This window comes from Stenella coeruleoalba (assembly GCF_951394435.1).
Source record: "Stenella coeruleoalba genome assembly, chromosome: 14".
NCBI classification, from domain to species: domain Eukaryota; kingdom Metazoa; phylum Chordata; class Mammalia; order Artiodactyla; family Delphinidae; genus Stenella; species Stenella coeruleoalba.
Genome location: NC_137160.1, coordinates 82852827 through 82865616, shown reverse-complemented (window position 1 = coordinate 82865616; position 12790 = coordinate 82852827). Strand labels below are relative to the sequence as shown.

Genomic DNA, 12790 nt, shown 5'->3' with positions numbered 1-12790 from the left:
GCAGAGCAAGCTACCCAGGAGGCCGGGGATGCAAAGATGCCACCTGCAGTCCCAGCAAGTGCTCTGTCCTCCGCAGATGCCCACGAGGGGCGTGCTGACCCCCCTCCCCCCCCAGGGCCTGCAGCTGGAGAGGAGAAGCAGAGACGCCCTGAAGGGATGGGCTGGTGGGGCCGGCGGCCCAGGGTAAGCATTCCCACCGCGCAGCCTTCCCCAGAGGCCGCTGGGCACAGGCTTTTACTTCACCGTCGGTCCAAATGTATACGGAGTGCCCTCATGGCTGGGCCCCGGACCCCCGGAAAGAGTGCCTGCCCCTCCCCTCTGGGGAATCTGCTCGCCTGTCCCCTCCCTGCCGCCACTCTACTTAAATCTGCCGATTTATGCTTCTCCGTGTGGTCCGCACCCAACAGTGTCTTCCTTATTTGTCTCTTGTCCTCCCCCCACTCCCAGCCCACGTCTACGCCACGGGGGGGGGGGGGTAGTGGTTCCGCCTCTCTGGGGCTGCTGTGGCCCCAGCCCCTAAACGGTGCCTGGCACATGGAAGGTCTTCAGAGGCAGTGAGGGAGGCTCCCGGGCCCCATAGAGAAGTGGTGACTCAGGCACCCGGGAGTCTGTCTGGCCCCCTCCGCCCAAGCGGTGCCGCCCGCTCCCCGCGCCGGCTGTAGGAACAGGGTCCCTCCCGGCGGGAACACGGCCCTGCTGTGTGCAGGCGGCAGATGTGTGGACCGGGAGGCCTCACAAGGAGGCACAGTGCTCACACAGAGGCGGGTCTGTGGACACTGCACAAGCCTGCTTTTCCGCCAGGCGCGGCAGCCAAGCCCCGTCCCAGGAGGGGGCGGCAGGCCCCCGGGATGCCCGTCCCTCCCCTGCCCGTCCTGAGCGGGCCGCAGAGGCAGGGAGAGCACTGGGGCTCCTCTCCTCAGCCCTGGAATCTGTGCTGGGCGACTCTGACGTGGCTTAGCTCCTGGGTTTACAGTCCAGGTGCAGCTCTGACTGCAACATCTGGTTCCGTCTACACAAGCATGGCATCCTCACACCAGCCCAACGAGCAACTGTAGGAAGCCTGAAGGAGGAGGGGCGGTCAGAGCGGCACTGGGGACCATCGTGTGGGCTCTCTCTAGCTTGCCAGCCTGCAGAAGGCTTCCTTCCGCCCTGGTACAGGGGCAGTTCTGACAACAGCAAGTATAATCCCTCACGACAGGCGGGATCAATTGCCATGGAGAGAGCCTTCTGGGAGACAGAAACTTCGAGCGGAATGGATTGATTAGGGGCCTGGGTGCCGAGATGGATGAGCCAGAGCCGGAGAGAGAGGGTCCTGGGGGCGGCGGGGGGGGGGGGGGGCAGGTGGCGACCGTCTTGGGGATCTGTTTATCTGACTTCCCACTCGACCTCTGAGTGGCCATGGATGGGGGGCAGGGAGCAGCCAAGCAGGACAAGAGCGGTAACGGTGGGTCTCTGACACCCCCAGATATGCCCAGGGGGGCTCTGGGGGAGGGAGCTGGAGGGTGGGCAGAGGCGCGCTTCTCAGAGCCCTGAGGGTGGGTGACTAAACAGTGTCACGGCCATTCAGACCACTGCTGCTCCTTCTGTGCTGGAAAAATCCCGAGCCCAGGCCCAGGGAGCCACCTCCCAGCGAGGGGCCTGACCCTCCGGAGGGCGGCGGGGGACAAGGCCGAGGGGTGGAAAGGCTCTAGCAGGCTCTGGAGACACAGCCAGAATTGCCGGCACCAGGAAGCTGGCAGGAGGCATATCTCACGCCAGAGGCCAGCAAACTGGCCTCAGTAAATGAATAATAAAATGATTTTTATCGAGTTCAGCCATGTGCCAGGCACCGTGCCGAGCACCTCACCATTATCGTCTCGTTTGATCTCCTAAGTAACCCTTGAAGCATGTGGATGAGGAAATCAAAGCTCAAGGTCACAATGACGAACACAGGCACTATTCTAGGCACTGTCCCCACATAGACAACCCTCCCCCGTTAAGCCGGGTCGAGCAGGCTGCTGGCTCTGTAGACTGTCCCCTCAGCCTCTCTCACTGGGGGAGGGGCCGGGCTAAGGGAGCCGTGCGCCAGCGCGCGCGTCCTCTGGTCCCCCTTTGTCCCCCTGCAGGGACCCAGCTCCCGAGGGCCTGGTGTCACTCAGGGAGGACCTGGCCCAACTCCAAGTCAAAACACAGGTTCTGGATCCAGGATTCGTTCAAACCGCAGGTAAGAACAGCAACCGTGTGGCACCGAGCAGCTCAGGGGGCTCCCCCACGGCTCCCCCATTCCCGCAGGCGAGGACTTCGGACCCTGGGGCCCCCTCTGGGCCTTCAGCTCGGCTCCCTCCCGGGGCGGCTTGTGTCCTGCAGCCAGGGTGGGGACGTCTGGGAAGGCCTCTTACAAGGGCCCCACTGGGTCCATGGGAGCCAGAGCCTCAGGACACACCTGCCCCTGCTTCCAGGAACAATCTCGTTCTTGTTTGTCACATAAAAGCCCCATCTGGTGCCAGCAGAGGCCCTGGGAGTCAAGCCTGAGGAGGCAATCCCCAGACCAGGCCAGACAGAGCCACCAGTGGCACTTGTCCCTAGACAGGTGACTCCCAGGGACACACGAGAAAGCATCTAGCTGCTGGTTCAGGAGAGAGGCGACCCGGCTGAGGCAGCGGGGCCGGGGCAGGAGCCCCAGCAGGTGACATTCCCAAGAGCCTCGGCCCCTGCTGTGGACTCGAGACAGAAGCCTTGGGATGTGGACGCCGTCAGCGAAGCCGGGCAACCAAGCTGGGACGCTCTGGTCAGCAACTGCACACAGCAAGCCCTTCCCTGCCCCGTCGCCTGTGGGGCTGCATGCCAGACAAAGGGGCTCCAGGAAGAGCCACGGGGAGAGGACGGTCACTGAGGATAGAGCAGGAGAGCGGCGCATGAGGCCACAGTCCGGTGCGCACCAACACTGGCCACACCATTCTACCATTCTAGAAACCCACAGCCCCTGCAGGGGGTCAGAACCAAGTGACCGCAGAGGCTGCAGCCCTGGACGTTCTCTGCGAGATCCGACGTCCTCCAGGCCGTGGGGAGCTCTGCACAGCAGAGGAACGTGGACTCGGGGAGACCCCTTCCCCAGGAGCCCACGTGAATGGGGCCAAATACAGGTCTGCTCACCCAGTTCCACCATTGCCAGCCATGGCACCCCAGTGCACAGACCCCGGTCCCATCCACTCTGACCCACAGGGGCGCCTTCACTTTAGAAGCTTCCCCTTTCCCGTCTGGGAAGCAGGAGCAAAAAAACCTTGAACTCTTTGAGAATGCAAACACACACAAAGTGTGTCTGGAACATCTAGCTTTGTTCTAGCCACACCGTCTTCCTTCTGTTCCTCAAACAGGACAAGCCTGGTCCCACCCCCAAGCCCGGCTGTGCTTCTGGGGTCACCCTGCTCTGAGTTAAAACGCCCCTCCTGGGGGGGTCTCCCCCAGCCATCCTAGCTAAAGCAGCCCTCCCTCCACACAGATAGCTTCCTCCTGGTTACTTTCACCCAGGACATTTATTCCCTGAAACTATCTTTTTTTTTTTTTTTTTTGCGGTACGCTGGCCTCTCACTGTTGTGGCCTCTCCCGTTGCGGAGCACAGGCTCCAGACGCGCAGGCTCAGCGGCCATGGCTCACGGGCCCAGCCTCTCCGCGGCATGTGGGATCTTCCCGGACCGGGGCACGAACCCGTGTCCCCCGCATCGGCAGGCGGACTCTCAACCACTGCACCACCAGGGAAGCCCCCCTGAAACTATCTTGTTTACCATGTATTCTGTTTCTACCTCTGACCCCTGAACAGACGTACTTGGTACAACAAATCCTGTTGGTCTTGCTACCTGCTGTACCTCCAGTCCCGAAACCCGTGCCTGGAGGTCAATAAATCTTTACTGGATGAATGAAAGAGTGAATACTTGAATGAACGAAAGCTCTTTCAAATATAAGTACTGGTTAAATTCAAGGCAGTGTGTGTGTCTCTTTCTCTAGCTAATAATTTATCCACTAGAGTTATATAGTAAAGGCAACTATAAAACATTTTCTATTTTTAAAATCAACCCTGAAATGAATCAGACTCAATCCTCCTTGTACTGTTATCATGACGCGCTTCACGGTGGCACTTGGCAGGGACAAAAAAACATCCTTCAAAGAGCCGGGTCACAGGGACTGGCAGAGAGGTGGGTTATCCTGCTTTAGTGTTTCCAAAGAGTTGTTTGAAGGACAGAAAGATCTCATTCAAATGCTTTGCCACCTCAAAGGCCATTGATGAAACCAAACACAGGATTTCTGTAGCCGAGGAGGCGGCTGAATGCGGTCGCAGGCAAAGCGGTGGGGAGCTCTGGGCCAGAGGTCTGCAGCTCAGTCATTTCAGCAGAGGGAAGTCAGTGCAGCAACACCATCCTGCGATTCAACCGTCTCTTCCCTTTATTCACGCCCCCCCGTGCCTGCTCTGTCCGGGCCTCTCAATCATTCGACCATTTATGAAACTGCAGGGAGGCCCGCGCTGCGGCCGCTGCTCCTCTGCAGGAGCCCCCGGCAGGATCCTGCCATCCACCAGCATGAGGCTCACTGGGGGACACTGCCACCTCTCCCCCGGGCTCTGCAGGTGACACATGAGGAGGAAGAGATAGGAGAGGAGGACGCGGCCCGAGTCCCGCCTCCAGGATGGACAGGGAGCCAGCCTGGGCAGCTCCTTGCCTGGACCCTGGTGACACCACTCCATAGACCTGTCTGTCCCACAAGCCAGGGGGCTGAGCCACTCCCTGGCGGGAGAACCTAATGCATTTGAAGGTTGTGTTTATTTCAGCAAGAGGAGAAACAACTCCACCTCTACTAAACTTTTCTCCAAGAACTCAGTCTTTCCCTGCAGTGGGAGCCATGGCTTTTTAGGCCTCACTGAGTGGCAGCATCAAAAAAGGGAGACCCACGGGCCGCCGTGGCACCATTACTCAGCGCACGCACGCCGAGCGGGTCCCCCGAGCCGGGCAGTCCTGGGTGCTAGCACACAGGAGCCAACACTGTCCGTGCCTGAGGATCTTGGGGCTCAGAGGGTAGTGCTTAGGGGCTCGGAGGGGAGGCAATGCAATCCCTTCTCCGTGACCCTGGATCTAAACACACGCCCGACCTCACGGCCGTCCACTCCTGCCGGTTCAGCTGCAGGGTTTGGGGAGACAGGAATAGTGGGAATAATATCATGAGAACTAGGGCAGCCTAGTAAGGCTCGGGCAGGAGGAAAGCGGTTGACGGCTTCGCAAACAAGGTGATATTTGAGTCCACCCTGGAGTCAGGTGGAGCTGGGGGGAGCGGGCTGGGGGGAAGGGTATCGCTGACAGCGCGGCCGGCTGGCAAAGGCTCTTCAGGCCCCAGCTCAGGTTAGCCGGCTGCGTTTCCCTGTCCCCCCGCCAAGCAGGCCTAGACTCGACTCCAGAGTTTCCACTTCGCACTGTTGGACTCAGTGCCCAGGCAGGTTTTATTCACAAATGGGACGCTGGCCTGGGGGCAAGGTCAGGAGGGCCGGCTTCCCCCGACCTCCCTGGGGCTCCTCCCTGGGGCACCTCCCCGGGGCTCCTCCCTGGGGCTCCCCACCAGAGTATCTTCCAGAGGACGGTGTCACCTGGAGCAGGCCCTGCCGTCCTGGAGCATGGGGCACCGCAGGATCGCTCTTCCAGGAACGGGCTGCTCCCCACCTTCCCAAGTCCGCCCAACCCCCGTGGCGGATCTACTGCCCTCCCCAACAGCCCCAGCTCCCCATTCACAGACGCTCAACTAGAAGCTCAGGGACGGAACCAAGGGGGCATCATTTCCATTTCTTCAGTCCAGCCCACCTTCCCATACACAACGTAACAGCCAACAGCCGTTCAGTGCAGCATTCACTCCGCCCCAGGAGCTGTGTCATCCTGCAAATCCTCCATGACTCGGGCACTATGATTATATCCATATTGCAGACGAGGAGACTGAGGCACAGAGTCTCGCTCTTAACAGCTCTGCCACAGCACACCTGTTCATCTCCCACCTCCTTCGTCAAGACGAAAACCCTTGGAGGGGATGAGAATGATCTTCATCTTCCCGTAGCACATCCCAGAGCACCAGAAGCAAGCCCACACGTACACAGTAAGTGGCCCCTCATGAACGTGTCGTGGGACAAACGTACAAAGATGGGGAGGGGAAGGGGAAGGACGAGCAGCCACAACCCCACCCCAGCCTGAACCAACAGGTCACCGGATACCCGGGGAGCCCAGGGGGCCTGCGGCAGGAAACCCCAGGAACCAGGAAGTCAGCAGCTGCCCTGAGCATCACCAAGCTGGCTGATGTGGCAGAAGCAGGTGGAGGGTGTCCGAGGGGCGCGCGACAGCAGCGCAGCTGGAAGGAAGGGCACGGCTCGCTGCCCGCCGCAGCTGGCCCACCTCCGGGGGCCGGGGAGGAAGGCAAGTGCCGCTGGGGCAGCTCACTCAAGGCTCTGCAGGCAGCATCCTGGGGGTCGTGAGCCTGGTTCTTTCTCTCTTCCTTTTCAGAAAGCCTCGCTCACCTCTGTTCTTTGGCCATTCGGCCAGCCTGCAGTGGGTGCCAGGCCCCTTGCCCCTGCCCTCAGGGAGCTGACCGCCGTGGGTGGAGCTGGGGGGGGTTCTGGCTTTCACCATGTGGTTTAGATTTCCTCCCAAGCTTGGGGGTGGGGGAACTTTTTTAAAATAAACATTTAAATGAGGCCCAGAAAGGGGTTGGTAGCTAACAGTGTGGTAATGCCACACGAAGACAGAAAGGGAGCGAGTGTAACTATTCACAATAGCCAAGACACGGAAACAGCCTAAATGTCCACCGAGATAGATGGATAAAAATGTGGTATGTATATATATACATATATATATACACACACACACAATGGAATATTATAAAGCCATTAAAAAGAATGAAATAATGCCATTTGTAGCAAAATGGATGAACCTAGAGATTATCATACTAAGTGAAGTGAGTCAGAAAGAGAAAGATAAATACCGTACGATATCACTTACATGTGGAATCTAAAATACGACACAAATGAACCCAAATACAAAACAAAAGCAGACTTACAGACTAGAGAACAGACTTGTGGTTGCCAAGGGGGAGGGGGTGGGGGAGGGAAGGACGGAGTTTGGGGTCAGCAGATGTAAACCATTACATATGGGATGGATAAACAACAAGGTCCTACTGTAGAGCACGGGGAACTATAGTCAATATCCTGTGATGAACCACAATAGAAAAGAATATATACGTATAACGGAGTCACTGTGCTGTACGACAGAAATTAAACACAACATTGTAAATCAAATATACTTCAATAAAATTTTGTTTAAAAAAGGGAGTGTGCATAAGTCTGCCTGCCTGGCAGAGGGGGTGTTGGCATATGTGGGAAGGGAAGTCAGAGCAGAGGAAACATTTTGCAAAGGATGGGAGTCCAAAAGACTATTGCCAATTTGGGAACAGCCTTCGAACCAGAAACTCAAGTTCCCAAACACCTGTCTGTGTCCTGTGGCTTGCCTTCAGTAATGAGAGTCTAAAGAATTCCTGGTTAGGGAACTTTAAGAAAACAGACCGGGCTTCCCTGGCGGCGCAGTGGTTGAGAGTCCGCCTGCCGATGCAGGGGACACGGGTTCGTGCCCCGGTCCGGGAAGGTCCCTACATGCCGTGGAGCGGCTGGGCCCGTGAGCCATGGCCGCTGAGCCTGCGCATCTGGAGCCTGTGCTCCACAACGGGAGAGGCCACAACTGTGAGAGGCCCACGTACCGCAAAAAAAAAAAAAAAAAAAATAGACCTATGCGCCCAGGACTCCAATCCAAGCCAAATCACTCCAAATCTCCAGCATTTAGACACAGAAGAGTTTAAAAGCGCCCCAGGTGATTCTAACACCCTGACGTCCAATCCAGTAGCTGCTGGCCACGTGTGGCTAATGAAGGCCTGACATGTGAGCCCAAATTGAGATGTGCTATAACAAACACAAAACGGAGTTTGAAGACTTGGTAGGAGGAAAAGAATGTATAATTCATAATTTTTGTAGTGATTACGTGTTGGAGCGGCTATATTTTGGATACACTGGGCTAAATAAAATATATGATTAAAGTGAATTTCACCTGTTTCTGTTTGCGTCTTAGTGTGGTTAAGTAATCTAAAAACGATACACGTGGCTCCTATTCTGTTTCTACTGGACAGCGTTTTTCTAACGTGAGCTGGCCTGAGAAGCCCTGAGTGTCAATAAATGTTAATTTTTACAAGATTGCAGTTCCACAGAGGCTGCAGAAGGGACACGTCACTGACCTGGAAAACTGGACCTACGAACAGTTTTCCACCTGCTGCTCCCCCCTCCACAGCCCCCACCCTACCAGAAAACCCCTAACACCTGCGGAGCTCTACCCCGAATGCCTGTATCTGATGCCCTTCTTCCCCGCCGGGCCTGGCGTACTAAGCCGCGTGGCCCCGCTCTCATCCTAACCTTACAGGAAGCTTTTGGGCTCTGTCTCCATTTCCTGCAGGGGAAACCGAGGCCCAGATGGCAAAGGCGCACTTAGACAAGGAAGAAGCAAGGTTGGAGTTTAGCATTTCCAGGACTCCAATCTGCTGAGTCCTTACCCATGCTATACCTCAAAGACGGATCTCCTCCCTCATGGAAGGTATGAAACAGTTCTCAAATAAAGCTTTTTGGGGGTGGAGAAGGGAGAAAGATGGCTAGCTGACCATTTGCAGAGCACTGTACTACGTGTTTTGCATCCCGTAGGTATTCGTGGCCTACTGCTGCTACAACAAATGGCCACTATTGGCTCAGTGGTTTAAAACGACACAAATTTATCATCTTACAGTTCTGGAGGTCAGAAGTCCAAAACGGGTCTTCCAGGGCTAAAATCAAGGTGCCAGCAGGGCTGCGTTTCTTCCTAGAGGCTCCGTGGAAGAGTCCACTGTTTTGCCTCCTCCAGCTTCAAAGCCAGCGATGTCTGGTGGCGTTGTCCTCACCTCACACCACCCTAACCTCCTCCCTGGCCTCCCTCTTCCACATTTAAATGCCCCGTGATTACACTGGGCCCACCTGGATAACCCAGGCTACGCCCCCTATTTTTAAGGTCAGCTGATTAGCATTTTCTTACCCAGGGCTGTAACATATTTACAGGTTCCAGGAATTAGGACGTGGACATCTTTGAGGGGTCCCTCTTTAGCCCACCCCACCATTTCTATCCCTTAAAACAGCCCTAGGAAGTAGATGGAATCATCTCTATTTCTATAGACCAGGAAACAGGACTTAAGCACCAGGAACACAGGCTAGCACTCGGGTGTTAGTTACCGCTTTCCATGGTACCACACCATCTTTTTAACGAGACAATCAATTTTCAGGTTCAGAACATACAGGTATACCGTATGCCACACTATTCTGCATTCAGAATACTACAACAACAAAAAGCCAATACAATTTTGTCACTTCCATTTTGAAAAGGGGTTTTATCACCAAAGGGACTAAAGTCTTGGGGAAGAATAGACCAGCTTTCTGGACAGTGCCCCTGGGATTACACACACGCACTCGCATACCCACATCATACAGCAAACACAAGTACCTGCCACACGAAGGATGCATGACTGCCCCCTTCCTTCACACTCCCAACTGGGGCGGGGAAGGAACCTTTTTGCAAAACAGGGTGTGGCCAGTCAAGAAAGCAAATATGGAAGCATTTTTCCTCCTCTTGACCCAGAAACCCAGGAGGAAAAGCGAGGCTGGCGGGATGGTAGGGGACTTAAGTTCTAAGGAAACCAAAGTGCCCCTCTGCTACACAGGACGCTGTGGTCAACGTGAAGCCACAGGCAGTGCAGATCAAAGGGAAGGTGTGTCGGTGGGTCGGATATACTATTTTCTGTCCAGAAGGAGACGTGTAAGCAGCAACCTCAGCTCTCCTCGTCCTTTCCACCAATGAGGTCTGGCTGGCAGCTCACTAGATATTTCCGGGAGCGATCTAATTAAATATTAACCATGCACAAAACCTGATTCCTACATCCCTCAATAAGTCACTCTGAAGATAATCAAATCTAGACACTGAACCTGAATTCCATGTTTCCAGAAAATAGCCCTGGAATGGGTAAATCCTATGAGATTCACCTATTAGAAAGAATTATTCATGAGAAAAACCCAACCAGCAAAAACAAAACACCCTCTTGTTTACCAAACCAACCACCAGAATAAGTTGTCCTGTATCAGAGATGCTTTCTCTTTGACATTCAGAAAGCTTGCCCTTGATTTAAAACAATTTAAGAGTAAGATCAATGAACTTGGCCCTTTAAATTCCATCTCCTCTATGTAGCAATCTGACCTCTTTATAGCTCTTCAAAACCACAGAAAAAACAAAAAAATCAGTGAATGAATAAATCTTCTGACAACATCCAGATTCTCTCTGCCAATTAAAATTTTCTCCCCTTCCTTCCGCAAGTTCCTGGCACAATTAATTATGTATTAATGATTTTAAATTAAATGCCACATGTGTTTTTATGACGGGCTATCCGGGCTGAAAATACACCAGGGGCCAGATGATGATGATGACTACAAAGGCTAAATTAATAATTTGCGGCTCGGCTGGTTCAGCACTAGTCTTTTATAGAGCCAAGGTTTTATCATTTTCCTTGTTAATCTCAAGCACAAAGGTTAGATGTTTCCCCTGCATTTTTTCTTACTTCAAAACAAAAGTTATTGTAGGCTGCATGTGCTAACTTGAATTGAAAGACACCGCACAAGTCACTGCTCCTGGCAGGGAGAGGTGGGAAGGACCTTGCTAACGGCAGACACAAATGTCATCATCCTACTTTAGACAGGAGTGAGTGGGTTCCTTCTGGCTTTTGGTTTTTGTTTTCTGGGGTTTTTTTGGCCGCGTCGTGCGGGATCTTAGTTCCCGGACCAGGGATTGAACCCGTGCCCCCTGCACTGGGGGCGTGGGGTCTTAACCACTGGACCGCTAGGGAAGTCCATGGTTTATTTCTAAAGTAAAAATTTTCTGCTGTTTCAGTCCTGGTTGACTTACTTTGGCAAAAAACCCAGTATGCTCCCCCCTCCCCCAGGCATAAGAATACCTCAGTGTTTGTCAAATAAAAAGGAACAGAAAACCAGAAACAGCAACGCCCTCATCAGTGTGGTCTCAGCAGGAACACATGGACAAATACACACCCCCGTCATTGTTTCATTTTTAAAATAACCCTCCCAGGATAGGCCACCCTCTGGAAGAGATGCGGGCGCGTGGGAAGTGCAGGAAGGGAGCCCTAGGAAGTTTCTGTCTGTCAGGCGCCGTCATTTAATAAGGGGGTGTGAACCTGTTTATACGTGGGCCAGCGCTCGGGCAAACAAGTCTGGCTACAGACGTGAAACTTTTCGCCCAGCAGATAATAAGATATTGTGCGGCCCTGAAAAACAGCTCAGGAGAAAAGGAAGCAGGGAGTTTCCTTTAAGGAAATGCATTGCTTCTCCGAGGAGGGGGCATTCTTTTAAGCCGTGGGAAAAGTAGACGGAGCCCGGGAGAGGCGGCGCGGCCAGGGCGGAGAAATCCAGTCGGGCCGCCCAGGCCGGGCGCACCCAGGCCCGGGACGCACCTTGACCCCACCTGGCCCCCAGCCGCGTCTCGGCTCCCTCCACCTGGCCCCTCCCGCCCCTCGGCTCCTAGCCACCTCGGTCCCCGGCCGCCTCTCAGTCCCTGGACACCTCGGTCGCCTGGCCACCTGGTCCCCCGGTCGCATCTCAGTCCCCGGCTGCATCCCAGTCCCCTGCCACCCCGGTCCCCCGCCACCTCGGGCCCGGGCGCCGGCTCGCGCTTCCGGTTCACCTGCGCGCGGGTCGGCTCGGGCGGCGAAGGCCGGGGAGCTGTGTGGCCGCGGCCGAGATGCGGCCGGGGGCCCCCAGATGGCCGGGGAGCAAGGGGTCCGGGGAGCGGCCCGAGCTCCCGGCGCTCTGGAGGCGGGCGCAGGCCGGGCCCCGAGGGACGCGTGTGAGGGGAAGGGGGGACAGCGCCGCCCGCCCGCCGCCCCGCCGCTCGCCTGGGTCTTGTCGAACTGCTCGCGCTCGGCCTCCAGGCTGTGGCCAGGCCTTCGGCTCAGCACCCGCGCCGGCACGTTCTTGATGCTGTTCATCCTGCCGCCGCCTGCGTTCCTGGGCCCGGCTCCGCGCGACTGAGCGATCCAGGCCGGCCGCCCGCGCCTAGGCACCGCGAGGCCGCCCGCCGTAAGGCGCCGCCCACCCGCCGGGGGAGGAGCCGCCGTCGCCCCGCCCACGCGCCCCGCCCCGCCCCGCTCGGCCGCGCCCCTGGTCAGGGTAGGGGCACGGGCCGGGGCCCCCAGGCCCTCGACGCCTCTCGTGTGCGAGCGGAAACACCAGTCCCTCCTCCGTCCTCGCACACACCCTCCGCCCAGACTCACCAAGTCCTGTCCACACCAGGCCAGGATCTGGTTAATTGGAGAAAACTTGGCCTCGATGAAATCTGACCAATGGAATCACAACTGGACATTTTTTTCTTTCCTTTATAAAAGTCCTATATTACTTTATGTGTCAAAAGGCATACCATTGAGCTGTCCACTCTGTGTGCATCTCTAATGCAACTGCAGCTGTTATCAACGCGGGACTGTGCGATGACTTTTCAGAGACTGCGGGCTTTGCACGAGGACACCTTGCAAGAGTTGAGAAACGGTAAGGGGACCAGGAGAGGCAGGGCTGGGACAGCCTGCAGACAGCTCTGGACCAAACGCAGAGCTGGGCCATCAAAGTGCATGGAACAGTTGCTACAGGAGGTGGTGTGAGATTTTTAAAAACACTGTTATT

The 12790-nt window shown here is 55.8% G+C and overlaps 1 protein-coding gene across 2 annotated transcripts in view; it reads right to left on the bottom strand.

Moving 5' to 3' along the window:
- The window catches only part of HIP1R (huntingtin interacting protein 1 related), a 28974-nt gene extending 16743 nt beyond the window's left edge, over positions 1-12231 (bottom strand). For both annotated transcript variants that reach the window (XM_079941912.1, XM_079941913.1), the window contains exon 1: positions 12013-12231. In XM_079941912.1, coding sequence (XP_079798038.1) covers positions 12013-12105 — 93 coding nt within the window. In that variant the 5' untranslated portion in view covers positions 12106-12231. The remainder of the gene's footprint in view (positions 1-12012) is intronic.
- Between the last annotated feature and the right edge of the window lie 559 nt (positions 12232-12790).